Source organism: Malus sylvestris, chromosome 8 (genome assembly GCF_916048215.2).
Source record: "Malus sylvestris chromosome 8, drMalSylv7.2, whole genome shotgun sequence".
Taxonomy (NCBI): Eukaryota; Viridiplantae; Streptophyta; class Magnoliopsida; order Rosales; family Rosaceae; genus Malus; species Malus sylvestris.
Window position 1 is genome coordinate 26,725,770 of NC_062267.1, and position 19,521 is coordinate 26,745,290.

The window sequence follows — 19,521 nt, forward strand, 5'->3', positions numbered from 1 at the left end:
TCGTGCTTATTGGATTGGATCGGGTTTAATTTGATTCGTTAATTTAACGGGTCATCCGAACTCAACATGTTAAGTTAACGGATTATCCAAACCCAACTCGTTAAACTAACGGGTCACTTGTTTCACCCATTTCACCTGTTAACATTTTTTCGACGAAGAAGAATCTAGGTGTTTAGGTTAAAACTGGAACTTTGGGCTCAAAAGGAAGTTAGCCCAGAAGAAAGTATAGAAGGAAGGAAACCTAAGGCTCAGCCGAAGCCCAGAAGGCAGAAAAAACCCTTTTCCAGACTAAGTGTAGTTCACTTGAGCCACTTGCTTACCTACCTAGAAGTTAAGTGGTGTAGACTAGACAGCTAATCAGCCCAAAAGTACTTTACAATGGCAGTACAGGTAAAAAGCTAATGAGTCACTACCCTTCAGCCGCATTCGGGCAAGATCGATGCTGCAAGCAGCCAAGCCAAATCATCTATAAAAAGGGAAAGAGAAATCAGAGATAAGGACACTTAATCAAACAAACAAATACACAAACTCTGCTCAAGCCAGATTTACATACGAAGCTGTAGTCAGCACCAAGCCTTCATCCTTTTCAGGATCAACCTTCACTAAAAGCCTTTGTAAAAGCTCTGCTACCTTGTCTTAATCTTGTTGTAGTATCGATTCCCTCATGTAAACTCATCTCCCAATCTCCCCTTCTAGCACTCAAACCCTTTGTAAATTACAAAGAGAGGAAGTTGCAAGACGATCAGCCTTGCCCGACCCTCTTTGTTCTGTCTTTTCATTCATAAATCTAGTAATATGATGTATACTTCCATCTGTATTCAAATTATTTCTAGCAAGTTTATAATTAAAAGGCTTCTTGGTTTTTGGATTTGGTCGGTTTAATGGTGCACAACCATGCAAAAGATAAAGTTGGAATCCGCACTCATAGCTTGACCAGATCTAAGTTCTAACATTTCGGGCATACAAGATTTATCAATCAAAAGTCCTTGGTCTCAAGGCATAAAAAAGAACTTTATGTGGACTTAACCCATCCACGACAATCCTTGATAACAAGAAGTCCGAAGTTACTTGTGGCGCAAGTAATCAGCCTATTTCTTAGTTTTACTTCTGTTATATTATGATTGCCATAGAACGCTTGAGTATAAAATTAATTCTGATGGGAAGCCTTAAGGCTTATACTTAAGGCCCTACAAAAGCACCTATTTGGGTTCGTTCTGCTCTTCGTGCTCGAGTGATTAAAGTATAACAGTTGTAAAACTTTTGTAACAATGAAACAACCACTATATGTTCGAGTACTTGGTTAAGTTTTGATTGCGAGCCTCAAGGCCTGCACCTAAGGCCCTACAAAGACACCTTTCATAGTTAACTTTGTCTCTCGGGCATATATAATTAAACTAAATATCTGTTTTACATCTGTCATGCTAAAGATGGTAGTGGCACACCTGAACACCTAAAGTTAATTTTGATTGTGAGCCTCAAGTCCTACACCTAAGGCCACACAAAGGCACCTTTCAGAATTAACTCTGTTCTTCTCTTATAGCCTGCTAATAAGCAGAAGCCCGACAGACAATATCAACTGGCGCCAACCTCTTGGGGAGCTGTGTGCTCATTGGCCAGGAAACGTCCTCATCGGAAATTCCTCCAGACGAACATAGTTTTGGCACACCCAGTGGGACCTCTGATCAAATCTTACTTGTCAAAGAAATATGTCAAAAATACCTGAAGATTTAAAAAGGTCGGCTGTTCCAGAAAAAATAATTAATGAAGACTTGCAAACTACCTTGTTGCAAATGTTGTAAAGATTGGAAAACACCTCTGTAGGCTTCAGAAGGAAAACAAACCTGGTTATGGGACCAACTATTCCCATATCTTTACCTCTACTTGGGGAAAAAGATGATGGGGAAGAAGAAAGATGAGGCCAGCCAGCCAGATAAAGAAATGAACTTGGTAAAAAATCCACCTAGCCCATTAATATTCTTATAGAAAGATCAGGGGCAAGTTGAAACAATGGTGGACAAGCATGCAGATCCCTTTTCAGATGCCCCAGTAAATATGATTAATTTAGCATGGGCCGAGAAGGGGAAAGGAAAGGTTGCAAGGGAGACAAAAGAAGAAAGGTCGGCTGACAAATCCACAAAAGGGGTGATCAAATTGCCCGAACATCCAAAAACAGCCATAATCAAAGGGATGGTTCTGTGCAGTAGATGCCAATGCGAGTGTGAGCTCGAAATGCCGCCAGCAGGTGTCCTCATTGATCATGAGTTGATCAGGAGGAAAGAAGAAGAAGAAAGAAAAGAAGCTCGCGAGAAAGGTAGGCGGACAGCAGAAAGAGATACTTCCCGAAGTGTTTTTTAACAGTTGGGAGGGGATTCCCAACCTAGAGCTTTATCAGAAGTGTTTCGAAATCATGAAGCTTCTGAGGAGGCGGAAGACAAGGAGGCCAAAGGTCCAAAAGAGGGGGAGATAGGGCATCATCAATATGGCCATACAGAAAGAGAAGTCAAAAGAAATGATAGGATAACAAATACTGTCAAAAAGGGTAATTCTGCCTGTCTCTAGCGAAAATGGTGGCAACCCGCCAAACAAATGGGAACCTTCATGATTAGAAGAGTCCAAAGGCAGCACAAAGCCTACATGAACTCTTTAAAGACTTCAGCGACGTCTGAAGCCTCCAAGAATCAAAAGTTTGAAAAAACATCATCCGGGGGAAGTAGTTAATTCCACTGGAGGAGTAAAAAAGAGGTGGAAAAGGCTAATAGCAAAACAGAAGGCGAAGGAAACCATGTACCACAAAGCCTATACCCTAGGAAGTACAGGATCTTGAGGAAAGCTCAAGAAGATATGATAATGATGCCAACTCCCGGATGGAGGACAAAACCTATTTGTTTTGGAACTGTTTCGCCCGAAATGAGACTCCTTTCTATATCATTGGTGGATTATTTCGGTGAAATGCTAAAACAAATACCAGATTCGGGCATAAATCAACAGGAGGGGGCACTAGAACCACTACTACCAGAAGATGCGATGGCTTGGTTAAATGAGTTTATGGGCCAAATTGGGAGCAAGAAAGAAGACTTTCCAGAGCCTAGCAATTTTCATATCAACATGATGTATGTGTTATCCGTCATGTTTGGTACCGAGCCTGATCAGCCCACCATTATGGAAGGTGACTATTTGACAGCGGAGCCAATGATGGCCCATGTCAATGTTGAAGTAACTGGAGAGGGAGAGTTGGGAAAAGCTGAATCACCCGAGACATCCAAGGATGGTCCATTAAGGATTTATACAAATAAAATGGTATTCAGCCGCCCAAACATGTTGCTAGCCAACCATCTTAAGCCAATATATGTCGCAACTCATTTGGAGGAGGTGCCCTTCAAAAGGGTTTTGATTGATGGCGGAGCGGCTGTTAACGTACTACCAGCCAAGCAAATGAAGAAGATGGGGATAGGTGTAGAAGATCTCATTCCCACGGACCTCGCGGTTTCGAGCTTCTCGGGCGCTATCACCAAAACTTATGGGATATTACCCTTAGAAGTGGACTTGGGGTCCAAACAAATCATGATGGCGTTCTTTGTGGGGGGATTGCACTTTCACCTATGAAGCATTACTCGGAAGGGACTGGATTCATCAAAGTCTCACCATACCCTGCACTCTACATCAGCAAGTTGATGTTTACCATAAGGCAGGGACGGAGGGACCATGCTTTTGGGAAATGGTAGAGGCCGAATCACGGCCATTTCTCCCTACAACCAATGTTGCGGAGGCAAGTTTCTACAATCCCAATGTAGGAATTCTGCAATATTCAGGAGCAGATAAGAACGACCGCCCTACCAAGGTGACGGCCCAAAAACTCTTAGAATAAGAAATGCTCCTCACTAGATAGGAATGGGATATACCATGCATCATCCCAACACCATCAATGACAGAACAAAAGAGAAAGGATTAGGTAATGGCAATCAGGTACCTGATCAAAAGATCGTTGGTGTATGGGAGATGAAGAAAGCAAAAAAGGGAGCTCTTAGAAAAAGAAGAGCATGAATGGTAGCAAGGAACTCCGACCAGCCAGGATAAAAGCAGAGAAGAACTTTGCGGAGAAGAATTGGATGCGGCCATACGAATGACCGAGTGCATATATGACTTGGATAGGCCAGACGACTTGCCTGAAAACCCAAAGCCACCACCAGAAGTTCAGGATCCTTTGGAAGTCATTGATTTAGGGATAGAAGGAGATCCAAGACCTATACAAATCAGTGGCTTGTTAAAAACTAACGATTGGGCAAAGATTGTTTGTCTTCTGCAATAATTTAAAGATTGTTTTGCTTGGCATTATACTGAGATGCCAGGTTTAGATTCAACCTTGGTGGAACACATAATGCCCATCAAGGAGGGATATAAACCTGTTAAACAAGCGCCACGAATGATGTTAAAAGAAATAGAAGAAAAGGTCAAAGAGGAAATTGAAAGACTAGTAAAAGCTGGATTTATTAGACCTGCCAAATATGTGGAGTGGTTAGCCAACATTGTACCCGTTTGAAAAGCAATAACAAAAGCAATACGATGTTGTGTTGATTACAGAAATATTAATGGCGCTACACCAAAAGATGAATATCCCATGCCCATGGCTGATCTATCCATAGATGCAGTGGCAAAACACAAAGTCTTATCTTTTATGGATGGAAATGCCGAGTATAATCAGATAAAGATGGCCCAGGAAGATATACACAAAATAGCTTTTAGGTGTCCCGAGCATGTAGGAGCATATGAATACCTAGTCATGCCATTCGGGTTCAAGAATACTGGTGCAACCTATCAAAGGGCAATGAATGCCATCTTTCATGATTTGATTGGCCAGAACATGGAGGTGTACATCGACGAAATCATGGTGAAATCCAAAACAGAATAGCAGCATCTAACAGACCTTAGACAAGGATAAGGATCCATAAACTAAAAATGAATTCAAAGAAATGCGCGTTTGGAGTGAGAGCGGGCAACTTCTTAGATTCCTGGTTCATCAAAGAGGTGTAGAAGTGGACAAGAACAAGTCTCGAGCAATAATAGAGTCACTTTCGCCCACCAACAAGGTGCAACTTCAGAGGTTACTAGGCAAAATTAACTTCTTAAAGAGATTCATTGCTAATTTAGCAGGCAAGATTTAGCCGCTAACTCTTCTGCTGAGATTGAAGGATAAAGAAAATTTTGAGTAGGGACCACCACACCAAAAGGCTTTTAACAGCATCAAAGCCTATTTGACTTCTCCACCAGTGTTGGTACCACCTCAAATGGGAAAACCCTTAAAATTATATATCTCTGCTTCAGAGAAATCAATCGGGAGTTTACTAGCCCAAACCAATGAAGGAGGGAAAGAACAGGCAGTGTACTACTTTAGTAGAATTCTGACTGAGGTAGAAACAAGATACTCCCCAGTAGAAAGATTGTGCCTAGCTCTGTATTTTACTGCTAATAAGTTAAGGCATTACATGTTACCTTGTCACATGCACATCATTGCCAAAACAAATGTGATAAAGTATATGTTGTCAAAACCAATGCTAATAGGAAGCATTGGGAAGTAGATTCTAGCATTATCAGAGTTCAGCTTTCAGTATGTACCCCAAATGGCGGTCAAGGGCCAAGCAATTGCCGACTTCTTGACAGAGCATCAAGAGTCTCAAGATGAGATTATCAATATCCAGGGGACCCTGGATGTGACTAGTGTTTGGATCCCACCAGGCAAGAGCATCTCGGGCAAAGAAGAGTGAGTCCAACAAGAAATAAAAAGAGTAACTGGCATATGGATTACTCCTTGGAGGCTGTATTTTGATGGTTTTTGCACTCAGAAGGCTTCTGGAGCTGGGGTTGTCATCATAAATCCCCAAGGGGTTCACCATTATTACTCGTTCCTCCTAGATTACCAAGGGAGCACCAACAATCGGGCAGAATATGAAGCCTTAATAATTGGCTTGGAATTCTTGATAGATCTGGGAACAATGAAGGTAGAGGTCTTTGGTGATTCAGAGTTAGTAATAAACCAGCTAAATGAAGAATACAAGTGCAGACATATCACCATGGCTGGGTATTATTTGGCGGCCACGCAATTGTTGAGCTATTGGGATTCAAATATATCGGTTAATCATGTCCCCAGGGGATCCAATCTGGCGGCCAACAAGATGGCACAAGTAGCCTCAAAAGTACCAATCCAAGAAAGGAAATATGGAGTAGATGTTGAGATTCAAATAAGAAATCTTCATTCTATCCTAGAAAATGGATTCAGTCTAGATGTAATGGTTCTAGAAACCGAGATGAAAGACTGGAGATCGCCTATCATTCATCATTTAAAAGATCCTTCTTCACCCACACGTAATAAGAATAGAAAGCAAGCAACTAAATATGTCTTATGGGCGAATAACCTACTAAGGAAAACTCCATATGGGCTACTATTGAAATGCATAGGCCAAGAGGAATCTATGAAAGTGATGGCCGAAGTACATGAGGGAATATGTGGGGCACATCAAGCTGGAACGAAGATGAGGTGGTTGCTTAGGAGGTATGGGTATTTCTGGCCCGACATAGAAGAAGATTACAAGTCTTATACCCAAGGCTATGAAGAATTTCAAAGGCATGGACCCCTCCAACATGTTCCTTCAGTACCTTTAAATCCAGTGGTCAAGCCTTGGCCCTTCAGAGGGTGGGCAATGGACTTCATCAGGCATATTTATCCATCTTCTAGCAAGGGGCATATTTTCATAATTATGGCGATGGATTACTTCACCAAATGGGTAGAAGCCTCGGCCGTAAAGACCATAACCTCAGCTGCAGTCAAGAAATTTATTGAGACCAAGATTCTGCACAGGTTTGGGGTGCCCGAAACTATAGTCACGGATCGTGGGCCATCTTTTATTTCAAAAAAAGTTGAAGAATTTGCAAACAAATACAAAATAAAGATGGTCCAATCCAGTCCCTACTACCCTCAGTCAAATGGCCAGGCAAAGGCCAGCAACAAGATTTTGATGAACATTATCAAAATAATGGTGATAGATAGTCCGGAAAGACGGCATGAAAAGCTAGGGAATACTTTGTGGGCATACCGAACCTTTAATAGGGCAGGAACGGGGACAACTCCTTATGCTTTGACTTTCGGGCAAGATGCGGTTCTTCCCATGGAAATCAATTTGGGTTACACAGTGAAGAGTACATAGAAGCCATGTGTCAAGGGATTGAACACTTAGATGTAGCCCGAATTAAGGCCTTGAACCAGATTCAGGAAGGGAAAAGAGATGTTGCCCGAGCTTATAACAAAAAGGTAAAGCTGAAGTCTTTCAAGGAATGAGATTTAGTATGGAAGGCAGTCCTCCCTCTAGGAGCTCAACTTAGGGGCTTTGGGAAATGGAGCCCGACATGGGAAGGTCCTTTCATTGTTAGTCAAGTATTAGACAAGGAAGGATACTACTTGGCGGACATCGAAGGAAATTGGCAGAAACATCTCATCAATGTCAAATTCTTAAAAAGGTATTGTCTTACATTATGGAATGTTATGGATTGTTATATTGAAGAAGATGTAAGATAAAGTAGGCTTCGGGGTGCCGGAGTGCAGTGTTTGTTCATCAACCATTCAAGAAAACAGAAAGATAAAAGTTGTTAAAATGATGTTTTATTCATTTCGACAAATTGGTGAAATTTACATCAGATTCAGCTCCAATGTGCTATGCTTGATTCTTTCTAGTTGCAGTGGTGTCTCGACCAGTTTTCTGGTGTCTTCATGGACAAAACCCGATCAAGTGATCAGGTTATGCTGCCAAGATACGCCTGGTAGAGGACCCTTAATACGAACCTTCACCAGGTATGATGGTGAAGTCTGACTTATCGGGGCAACTACCAGGATGGTGATCCTTCGACCAAACTTGTAAAAGTTCAAACAAGCTCAGAACGAAGAAACCGCCTGACCAAAGGTGTTAGGGATAGCGGGGTGTTTGACCAAAGGTGTTGGAGATAGTAGTTATTTGATGAAAATCATTTTTCTCATGTTTTAGGAAACTCCACATGAGTCCTGAGGAACCCATTTCCCTAGTTTTAGAAGAAAAAATGCCTGAGGGAGATAAAAGGGAAGGTTGAAGATGATCTATTGGCTGGGCATAAGAAGCTTTTGGCTTAATTTGTTCAAAAATGAAGATTTGAGCCATAATTTATAGGAACATCAGAGGATAGCTTAAAGGTCGTGGGAAGAGCAAGAAACGCAAGATTACATTAATCCCGTCCATAAGACACAAGTTCCGAGAGCAGGCGTTCATGCGTATGCGGCTATTCAATCAATATTGGAGCCTAGAATTCCAGCTTGAATATTAATTGAATGGGGCACTGTTTGGATTAAAACTGGAACTTTGGGCTCAAAAGGAAGTTAGCCCAGAAGAAGGTATAAAATGAAGGAAACCCAAGGCTCAGCCCAAGCCCAGAAGGCGGAATAAGCCATTTTCCTGACTAAGTGCAGATCACTTGAGCCACTTGCTCACCTACCTAGAAGTCAAGTGGTGTAGACTAGCCAGCTAATCAGCCCAAAAGTACTTTACAATGGCAGTACAAGTAAAAAGCTGATGAGTCACTACCCTTCAGCCGCATTCTGGCAAGATCGATGTTGCAGGCAGCCAAGCCAAATCATCTATAAAAAGGGAAAGAGAAATCAGAGATAAGGACACTCAATCAAACAAACAAATACACAAACTCTGCTCAAGCCAGATTTGCATACGAAGCTATAGTCAGCACCAAGCCTTCATCTTTTTAAGGATCAACCTTCACTAAAAGCCTTTGTAAAAGCTCTACTACCTTGTCTGAATCTTGCTGTAGTATCGACCTGTAAACTCATCTCCCAATCTCCCCTTCTAGCACTCAAACCCTTTGTAAATTACAAAGAGATGAAGTTGCAAGACGATCAGCCTTGCCCGACAAGGTGAAACCTTGCCCGATCCTCTTTGTTCTGTCTTTTCATTCATAAATCTAGTAATATGATGTATACTTCCATCTGTATCCAAGTTATTTCTAGCAAGTTTATGATTAAAAGGCTTCTTGGTTTTTGGATCTGGTCGGTTTAATGGTGCCCAACCATGCAAAAGATAAAGTTGGAATCTGCACTCATAGCTTAACCAGATCTAAGTTCTAACATTTCGGGCATATAAGATTTATCAATCAAAAGTCTTTGGTCTCAAGGCATAAAAAAGAACTTTATGTGGACTTAACCCATCCAAGACAATCCTTGATAACAAGAAGTTCGAAGTTACTTGGGGCGCAAGTAATCAGCCTATTTCTTAGTTTTACTTCTCTTATATTATTATTGCCACAAAACGCTTGAGTATAAAATTAATTCTGATAGGAAGCCTCAAGGCCTATACTTAAGGCCCTACAAAGGCACTTATCTGGGTTCGTTCTGCTTTTCGGGCTCGGGTGATTAAAGTATAACAGTTGTAAAACTTCTGCAATAATGAAACAACCAGTATATGTTCGAGTACTTGGTTAAGTTTTGATTGCGAGCCTCAAGGCCTACACCTAAGGCCCTACAAAGGCACCTTTCATAGCTAACTTGGTCTCTCGAGCATATACAATTAAACTAAACATCTGTTTTACATTTGTCATGCTAAAGATGGTAGTGGCACGCCTGATCACCTAAAGTTAATTTTGATTGTGAGCCTCAATGCCTACACATAAGGCCCCACAAAGGCACCTTTCAGAATTAACTTTGTCCTTCTCTTACAGCCCGCCAATAAGCAGAAACCCGACAGACAATATCAACCAGTGTCAACCTCTTGGGGAGCTGTGTGCTCGTCGGCTAGGAAACGTCCCCATCGGAAATTCCTCCAGACGAACACTAGGAACCGAAAACTTCTCTGCTTGCCAATAATATCTTGGCATGGGCAACTCTGTTTGAAATATAAATCTACAGTCCAAGGAAGAACTGAAGTCTTCCCCTGCCGATGCAGAGCAGGTATGGCCATTGTCCTCTTTTTATATCTGTTTGATGATTTCGACTTGTTCCGTTTTATATGATAGTTTATTTCCATTGAAAAATGTTAGTAGAAAATCATTGAAAAATGGGTAGTAATATGTTTCTCTCTTACCTCAAACCAAGTCGCTGGAAGGTTACCACAGAAAACAGAACAAACTCATCGATTTTCAAGTCCAAGCCGCACCCAGAGAAACCTGGCAGGGGCTGTTGGCTGTGTTACATCATCAGCATATAAATGTTGTCAATTCTTCCCAGAAGTTCACTGTGAGGGGAAGTCTAGGGTTTCTTTAGTGACTGGAGGAGGCTGGTGTTGGTATTGGAGGTGGGGATGGTGGTGGTGAGAAGGCTTATGAGGCGGAGGAAGGGGCGGAGTAAAGAGGCTTAAGAAGTCTGTGCAGAAGAGAAAGAGTGGTAGGACTATTGAAATTACACAAAAGTCCTCACTAATAGGTGTTAACGGGTTTCGCGGGTTCACCCAAAATGACCCATTATGGAAAGTGAAGACGATAGGAGGTAGTGCAATGAACAGAGTTGAAGAAGGGCACTTGATAGCTTATCTAAAACCTAATTGTCTAGCACAGAAGTTGGGGTGGTAAACCTCCAGCCCGCGCTCATAGCGGTCACTCCTTACTCCCCAAGCTAGGTCCCTTGATTGAATACAACTGATAAACCTCTCTCAGCAAAAGAGATTAGCATCTTCTTTAAAGGCGTCTTGGAAGGCTTGGTCAGAGAACTAAGGATATCTCCTCAGCATGGAAGCTCCACATTCCAAGTATGCCCGAGTCATGCAGACTTTGAAGAAATAAAGACAAGCAAATGTAGAGTGATTGATTGGAGAACCTTCGGCTAGAATTCGGGCAGGAGCAACACCCTCGAGGAATTCAAGGTTAGGAGCCCGAAGCTCAAGGAAATACCATTAAAGCCAAAGTTGAATCATCCAAGTTGGACCATTTAGGTTGGTTTCAAGTGGTTCACCATTGGTAATCTCATATAGGATGTAGAGCCTCCACTAAAAGGATCCATTCAACTTTCTCTCCTTTGGACTTATTTGGGAATACATGTTTATAAAGCCAGTACATGAGAAAGTACATGTGCTCTTGGTCCTTGTTGGCATTGAAGGAAGAGGGGCCAAACTCCTTCTTGGTAAACGGGATAAAACTCGTGAAGGAAGTTCCATAACTCTTGAAGGTCGCAGAGTTATACTCCAATTAAAGAAATGGGGTAGAGCTGCTTGAGCTCTCAGCGGTCGAGCGAGAGGGAGGAGCCCAATCGTGGGTAACATCTATGATTTTGCCAAAAGACCTTAGCCCGAAAACTTGGGCCATGTCAAAGATGGTCGAGGACATGGAGCCCATCCTAAAGTCAAAGGTATTGGTGCCCGAGTTCCAAAAGAGGAGTGCAGTAGTGAGCAGCTTGGGCTTAGCAATCACAGTCAACTTAGACAACATTATCAGCTCATAAATTTTGTTATTCATCCATTTCCTTTTAAAGGTGAGCTCGAGCTCATTTATCCATTATGTTCATGCCTCATCCTTTATAAGTGGGAAGCCACGATGGTGGTTCGACCATTTAGAAGATGAAATGCCTGACTTGGCCTGAAATGGGTTCGAGGTGAACCATTTCTCCTTAGGCATGTTATTTTCAAAGGCAATAGGGACCTGAAAAGTCCATCCATGTCGCAAGGAGTGCACTTCTCCCTCCTCGAAGAAAAGTTCAATACAGGCTTGCCCCGAAGGCGATGAAGGCCGTTGAGCAAGTGACACATGGTGGAAATCCCCTCACCAATCTCACAAGAAGATTGAGTTCGAGCAACTTTGGGTGCCATTGGATGATTTTGAGGAGAAAAAAGGAAGAAAATCGGAATTAGGGTCAAGAACTGAATAACGAGATAGGAAAGTCTGAAGGCTATGAGATTTCTGGGAAGTTCTGGGAATTCGAAGGATTGAAGTTGCTATGGCATTTAGCCAAAGGGTTTAAGTGAGGATTATATTGTAAGTGGGTAGTTAACGTTTATAATCGTGGATTAGTGCAAAGGTCTAGTTAAAAATGGCTGTTTTAAATGGTACAAGTGTCGAGTAAATGCGTGTAGCATCTATTTAATCATTATTAGCGTCTCGGGTTGCAGATCAACAATGATTAAAGGGGGCACTGTTTGGGTTAATATTTGAACATTGGACTTAGATGAAGAAAGGCCCAAGAATATCTAATTAAAGGAGACTTGCCTGAAGCCCAGCACCAAGCCCAGAAGCAAATTGAAGCATTCTCAGCCAAAATGCAAGCCACGTGTTTGCCATTGAAGTGACAAGTGATGGAGACTAACCTACTACCAGCCAAAGAACACTTTCTAGTGGCATTACAAGTAAAAAGATGATGACTCACTACCCTCCAAATGCTTTCAAGCAAGAACAAAGCTATAACAGTAGGGCTAATTTGCCTATAAAAGGAAGAAGTAGCCCCAGAGACAAGAATACTCAACCAATCAAACAAATAAACATACAAACTATGCTCTTAAGCTAGATTTGCATCCAAAAGTTGTAATCAGCCCAGATCTCAGATCTTTTTAGTGATAAGCTATCTCTTGTCCTAGTTAAAGCTCTGCTACCTCCCTTAGTGGCATAGTATCGATTCCCTTGTGTAAACTTGCTTACCATCCATCCTTTTTTAGCATATAAACCCTGTAATCTCAAAGAGAATGGACTGCAAGAAGTTCAACCTTGCCAAACAAGGTGAAATCTTGCTCTTTGTTTGCTTTCTAAATTAATAGATCTATTACTAGATATATTCTCCAACATGTATTCAAGTCATTTCCATCAGTTTTCCTATTATAAGAGTTCCATTTTCATCTGGATCTGGTTAGTTTAATGAATATGTTATCATTAAAATCAATCAAGAACCAAGTATTGACTTAAGGGGATCAGGACTCCCTTCTTTCAAACATACAAGACTATGAACTAAAAGTCTTTGTTTACAAGGCGAGAAAAAGAACTTAATGTAGACTTAACCCATCCATGATAATCCTTTGATAACAAGAAGTTCGAGTAACTTGGGGTGCAAATAATTGACTAAACATACTTGTTCTACATTTGCTATATTGAGATAGCAGTGGCATGCCTAACACTTAGTTAGTTTTAATTGCGAGCCTCAAGGCCTACACCTAAGGCCCCACAAAAGCACCTTTTAGGACTAACTTTGTCATCTTCTTATAGGACATCAACAAGCAAGAGCCCGACTACACATCCAAAGTGCCAATCCCTTGGGAAGCTGTGCTGAGGTCCGAGGAGCCTTCTTCAGAAAAATCTTTGCCCGAACAATGAGGACTAGAGGGAAAGACAATTTGGTCGACTATGAAATGTTAGAGTCTTTGTTGACTTACACCACACTTGGCATGGTGTTCATGGCAATTGCATTCGTCACTGGCACATATCCAGTTTTACAACATTCATTAGCCTTTGTCAGTGCCATTTGTATCACCGGCTGCCTTTTTTTTATTTCCGCTAGTAGTCAGATGTTTCATAGTGGATAGTCTGGAAGTGTAGGTGGATTATCAAGACACTACATGATATGTATCTGTAGTACAAAAATTTCAAATAATATGAAGAAAAAAAATTCATATGCATTAACATTGAAAGTTTGGAGAAATTTTATTCAATTTCTTTGTTAAACCCCAGAAACGATCTGGAGTCCATGAGAAAATTTTCAGAATTTGATAATAAAAATTATAATATAGGTCGAAGATAACCTCAAAAAGTTATTGATTTACTCCTAACAAACCTGGCTAGAATAACCAAAATAAACAGAAACCTGAAATCTCTCAAATCTTGAAATGAAAGTTTGACTTGGAAACTGACATCGCAAAACTAGAAATAAAAATGAATAAATCAGTGTTTTTTTTTCTTTTTTCGCTTTGTTGGAAAATAAGGCCAGTAATACTAGATGGGACAAAATGTTGGGCGATCAAAAAGCAATACGTGTAAAAAGTGACAGTTGCATATATGAGAATGCTTCATTGAATGGCACACAAGAAAAGATAGGATTAAGAACAAGGATATCCAAGATAAAATGTGAGTGACCGTAATTGAAGATAAGATGAAAGAAAATTGGTTAAGATGCATGTTTGGACACATGAATCAAAAGACCTACAGATACTCCAATTAGAAGATGCGACTATGAGAGGAAGGCATAGTGCAAAAGAGTAGAGGAAGACCTATGATGACTTTGAAAGAGATTGATCTCGTGGTTGAGTTATAAGTCCTCAAATAATAATATGTATAATTTTCTCTTGTATAACTTTCTCTAGTGATTTTCGTGATCTAACAAAATTCAAATTAAGAAGATCGATCCACAGAAACTGTTGTGTCTAGGGTTTTCTATATCTTTTTCTTTCTTTTAATTTGGTTATTACAGCTAGGGTTTTCCTTCTAAAATGCTGAAGAACTATGTGCAAGTGGTAATTATTTAACAATTTTGCAAAACAAATCCTTTACAAAGTAAAAATCATGGACAAATTGTTAGAAAATAGGAAAGATGTTTGATTTCGATAATTATATATTTCCTAAAGGGAGTAATTAATACTTAGTTTTAATCATATTACATTAGATAAGGCTGATCTGGTTGTTCCTTTATTTTCTCCGGGGTACTGCTCAGCTCACCACAACACTGTAGTTTAGACTCTACGACTAATTCAAGACCCAAAAAATTAGGATCTCTAAGATACAGACAGCACACTCCACTCTATCCAAATTCTAGTATTTAAGCTCCCCCAGTGTACTTTTGACAGTAACTCTCTTTGGCAAGCTAGCTAATCAATCTACCAGACTACCACAATGACCAACCCACATCACTCAAGAAGTGCTCAAGCTGTAAGTGCATATGTTTATGATACTCATCAAAACATACACATTTTCTTTTATTTTTGGCAAATCTTTTGTACTTTGCTAATCACAATACACTAATTTAATGTTGCTATGAAATTCAAATCCAGGGAAGCAGCCCGGAGTTTATTAATCCGCTAGGAAGCAGCCCGGTATGTGAATGCCGATTCATCGATCTGTCTATGATGGGTGATATCTACTCATCATTCCACTAGACCAATAGCTAGTTAGTTTGTTCAAGTCCCACATCGGTGGGTTCAAAGAAACCCAATGGGTTTAACCAAAGTCCCTCATCATTCCACTAGACCAATAGCTAGTTACCTTACTTTAACTAATACTGAGACCTTTTGTGGTAAAACTCCACACCTGACGGAATGGGCAGGTGGTTAAGTTGGGGACAGTATCGGTGTCGTTAGAGTGGGACGGGCCCGGCGATCCAAAAATTCAACATAGTATTAGAGCTCACGGTTCGGGCCCGTGCAAGCCAATGAGCTTGTTGGGATCCAAAAATCCAACATGGTATCAGAGCTCATGGTTCGAGCCCGTGCAAGCCAATGAGCTTGTGTGCAAGCCAACGAGCTTGTCACCCATAAGGAAACAAGTCTGAATGAACTCTTAATATAGAGATGACCGCTGAGTTCTATTGAAAACAAGTGGGCCGAACAGGACCTGACCTTTAAGTTTCAATTACCGATGTAAATCTCCACATGTGAACCACTAAATGGGATTACACATGAGGGGGAGTGTTAAAGTTCCACATCGGTGGGTTCAAAGAAACCCAATGGGGCGATCCAAAAATCCAACATAGTTTATTACTTTTGGGTTTCTAATTTGTATCTTGATTGCTGTTCGTGAATGAACCTACTTTATATTTCTATGTATGCAATTAAAATCCAGGAAAACACTACGAATGCAAATGAAGCAGGGGCTGAAACTAGAAGTGCCCAAGAGCAATTCGACATAAATAACTGGCTGCCCATCACAGCTAACAGGAATGCAAAATGGTGGTACTCAGCTTTCCACAATGTCACGGCTGTTGTTGGTGCAGGAATACTGGGCTTACCATATGCTTTATCAGGACTTGGCTGGTAATCTCTCTCTCTCTCTCTATATATATATATATATAGTTAGTTAGTTAGTTAGTTAGTTAGTTAGTTAGTTAGAGTAAGAAATTTAGTTCTTGCTAATATACACCACATATATAAAACTGAATCAAATTTCTAGATACAAACGCTTGATATTTAAATCGCTTTCTGGAGTGTGACTGAACACAAAATATCTTATGATACGTTGATATTTATTTATTCAGGGGCCCTGGAATTGCAGCCATAATCTTGTCCTGGGTGATCACTTTCTACTCATTCTGGCAACTGATAAGACTGCATGAAATAGTGCCCGGACAGCGTTTTGATCGATACCCAGAACTAGGGCAGCACTGCTTTGGGCCAAAACTAGGGTACTGGATTATTATGCCGCAGCAGGTGACTGTGCAAGTGGCTTCATCCATTGTGTATACAGTTACTGGTGGCAAGTCATTGAAAAAATTCTTCGAACTCGTTATTCCAAGCATAGGTGGTTTTAGACAAACATATTTCATCCTCTTCTTCACTACTTTGCAATTAGGGATCTCCCAATCTCCCAATTTCAATTCTTTGAAAGCAATTTCTCTCCTCGCTGCATTCATGTCCTTTGGGTATATATTCATTCCTTGTTAATTATTCATTTCCAGTTATTCCTGATGATGTGATTCTAATCTAAACCACATATTATTAGAACCCTATTTGTCAACTAAAAACTAATGAAATTATATTTGTTGCATGCAGTTATGCAATGATAGCGTTTGTGACATCGACAATCACGGGTGTGCGTCACCACGAGCATGTTGATCATTCATTTCGATCTCATTCGACACCAAGCAGAGTATTTGATATGTTGACTGGATTTGGAACAATAGCATTTGCTTTTGCAGGACACAGCGTGGCTTTAGAGATTCAAGCCACAATCCCTTCAACTCCAGAGAAACCCTCAAGAATTGCCATGTGGAGAGGTGTCGTCGTCGCTTACAGCATCGTAATATTTTGCTATCTTGCAGTTGCAATCTCTGGCTTTTGGGCTTTTGGCAATACTGTAGACGATGATGTTCTCCTCTCACTAGAAAAACCTGCTTGGGTCATCGCAGTTGCAAACCTTATGGTGTTTTTCCATGTTATAGGAAGCTATCAGGTAATTAAACAAACACACACACACTATATAATTAGTAAAAGCATGCTTATATTATATACCATTAAAACAGTCATGACATAATCAATTAATTACTTAATTAATTGCTAATGCTTCAATATATTTCAGGTATTTTCAATGCCTGTGTTTGATGTGATCGAGTCGTATTTAGTAAATAATTTAACATTCAAACCAGGACGACAATTGCGCCTCTTTGCTCGCAGTGCGTACGTACGTAAGTACCATTTTTCTACCCTCCCCCCGCTCCACCCCCCCCAAAAAAAAGGAAACGAAAGGACCATTTCTCTCTTTCTATGACCGATCTCTTTCTCTTTTTGCTCAAATATGTGACATCTTTTGTGTTCTGATGATGTTTGATTTTCTTGGAAACTTTTATATAGTCGCAGCAGGATTCATTGCAGTGTGCATTCCATTTTTTGGAGGATTGTTAGGATTATTTGGAGGCTTAGTATTCTCCTCGACATCATATTACGTGAGTTCATAATACAATCTCAACTGACGAAAAACAACACCACAAATTATTTAACATTGTATTTATCTTAATAATTAGTATGTATGTACGATTTAAAGTTGGTGAACTGAATTTGATGCAGATGCCTTGCGTTATGTGGATTGTCACACAAAAACCAAAAAGATTTAGTTTACATTGGTGGGCGTCGTGGGTACGTTCAGCAAACATTAGCTAGCTTTTCAGTGACATATAATCTTTCTTTATTTTTATCAGATTGTTATTTTATTTTTGTTTAGTTTAATATAATCAATCTGCAAAAAGCTAAACTCTACATTTTGATTTTGTGCTTTGATTTCAGTTTTCGATCGTTGTAGGCGTCCTGCTGGCAATTTTTTCACCCATAGGAGGAGCACGTGAGATTATTGTACAAGCCAAAAGTTACAAAATGTTTTCTTAGTGCTCGTACGTTTTATTTCTTCTTAATTAGAATAGATCGAATAGATAGTCTGCAAGATGTGGTTTACGAGAGATTTTGTAGTGTGTCGAGAAGTGGGAACATGTTCGAGTTCACTAAGTGTAATGATACAATTGGTTTGAAACTTGAAAAAAAAATCTTCAACCAATTATATTATGACACTTGGTGTACCAGATTGTGTTCTCGACACCTTAAAAATTTCTTGTGGTTCACAGATGGAAAAGTCCGCATTCTTTTTTTTTGTTTTGTGTTTCTGTATTCTTGTTTTTGAATTTTTTGGAAAGCAAGAATGAAATGTTGGAACTCAGTTTAATTGTCAGTTAGAATTCATTAATTTATTTCCTCATATATCTTGAAGCTTGATGAGCTACTGCTCTGGAATCAATGTTTTTTTTTTTTTCTGACCTTTGAGTCCATACAAATATGTGTGAATAAAGTCTACTAAATCAATACTCTTCAGTGAAGTTTTGGATGGGGAAGTGCCCACGGTTTCTCCCTTAAAATACTCTCTCCTAAAGCAGGGTTGGCTTTAAAGCTACGTCTTTATCTTATTATATTTTTAGCTTATGTTATTATTTTTTTGAATATGAGGTTTATATACAAAGAACCAATCAAATTACAATCACAGATTTTTTTTCATGTTACTGAAATACGGCCAGTACATTGTGCGTCATAATATAAGTGGAGAGATGGTTTTTTATTTTAAGTATTATACCTCTACTTGTATTATGACACGTGGTGTATCGGGTTGTGTTCACTGAAAAATCTCTCCTCACACATGAACCACTTGATAAAATATTTAGATATTTATCCTAGCAAAATCATTTACACTAATACACTTCACATGGAATAAACCAAACCCCTAACAAATATCCTAGCTAGACATTACTCCACATATATTAACTCGATACAATAAGACGTGAATTTTGTGATTAAATACAATTTAAACTCTTCAGATTTAGGGTGATTTTCAAAATGGGATAGAGACCTACCAAAAACCTTTATGTAGGATTGGACAAGCAGTTTGACGTTCAAATTGACGCAAAATGAAAAAGTAAAACAGAAGTTTTTTCATTAACGTGTTTATGCTTCTAATGGTTAGGTTTTTTTAGGGTCGTATCGCATCCCAATACATTTCAAGCGCACCTACTTAAAACGAGTTTACGGTCACTTAGTATGCAAATCCATATCATATTATTGGATCCAAATCGTTCCATGTAAGTTGTTTTCCTATTTCAAAAGGTCTTTCTCATCCTATGAATTCATTAAATATCCTTCCAAGTGCACAAGATGTGATAAACTTGAACAAGGATAATGGACGTTTGGGGCAATTGACTAAAATGGTAAAAAACTAAATTTTGATTGTCAAACTAATTAGACACTCTTAACCCATCATATAACCCTTACACTCGTTATTTTTCTGAAACATTGTTCTTGAAATTGGTTAGTTCAACACTTGGACGTAAGATTCATTAGAACAATCAATTTTATTTCA

At 39.8% G+C, this 19,521-nt stretch overlaps 2 protein-coding genes across 4 annotated transcripts in view; both read left to right on the top strand.

Moving 5' to 3' along the window:
* LOC126631848 (uncharacterized) overlaps positions 1-19,521 on the top strand; it is a 35,791-nt gene that overhangs the window by 11,215 nt on the left and 5,055 nt on the right. The gene's annotated exons all lie outside the window — the stretch shown is intronic.
* LOC126631845 (lysine histidine transporter-like 5) lies at positions 14,780-18,378 on the top strand. 3 transcript variants are annotated; one of them, XM_050302022.1, is made up of 9 exons: positions 14,782-14,847; positions 14,970-15,011; positions 15,757-15,947; positions 16,169-16,552; positions 16,683-17,082; positions 17,209-17,314; positions 17,481-17,572; positions 17,694-17,762; positions 17,910-18,378. In XM_050302022.1, the coding sequence occupies exons 1-9, from the start codon at positions 14,812-14,814 to the stop codon at positions 18,006-18,008; spliced, it is 1,419 nt and encodes a 472-aa protein (XP_050157979.1). In that variant the 5' UTR covers positions 14,782-14,811; the 3' UTR covers positions 18,009-18,378. The 3 variants fall into 3 exon arrangements, with proteins under 3 accessions (XP_050157981.1, XP_050157979.1, XP_050157980.1); XM_050302024.1 differs by lacking the exon at positions 14,970-15,011 and having other exon boundaries at positions 14,780-14,847; XM_050302023.1 differs by lacking the exon at positions 14,970-15,011 and having other exon boundaries at positions 14,791-14,859.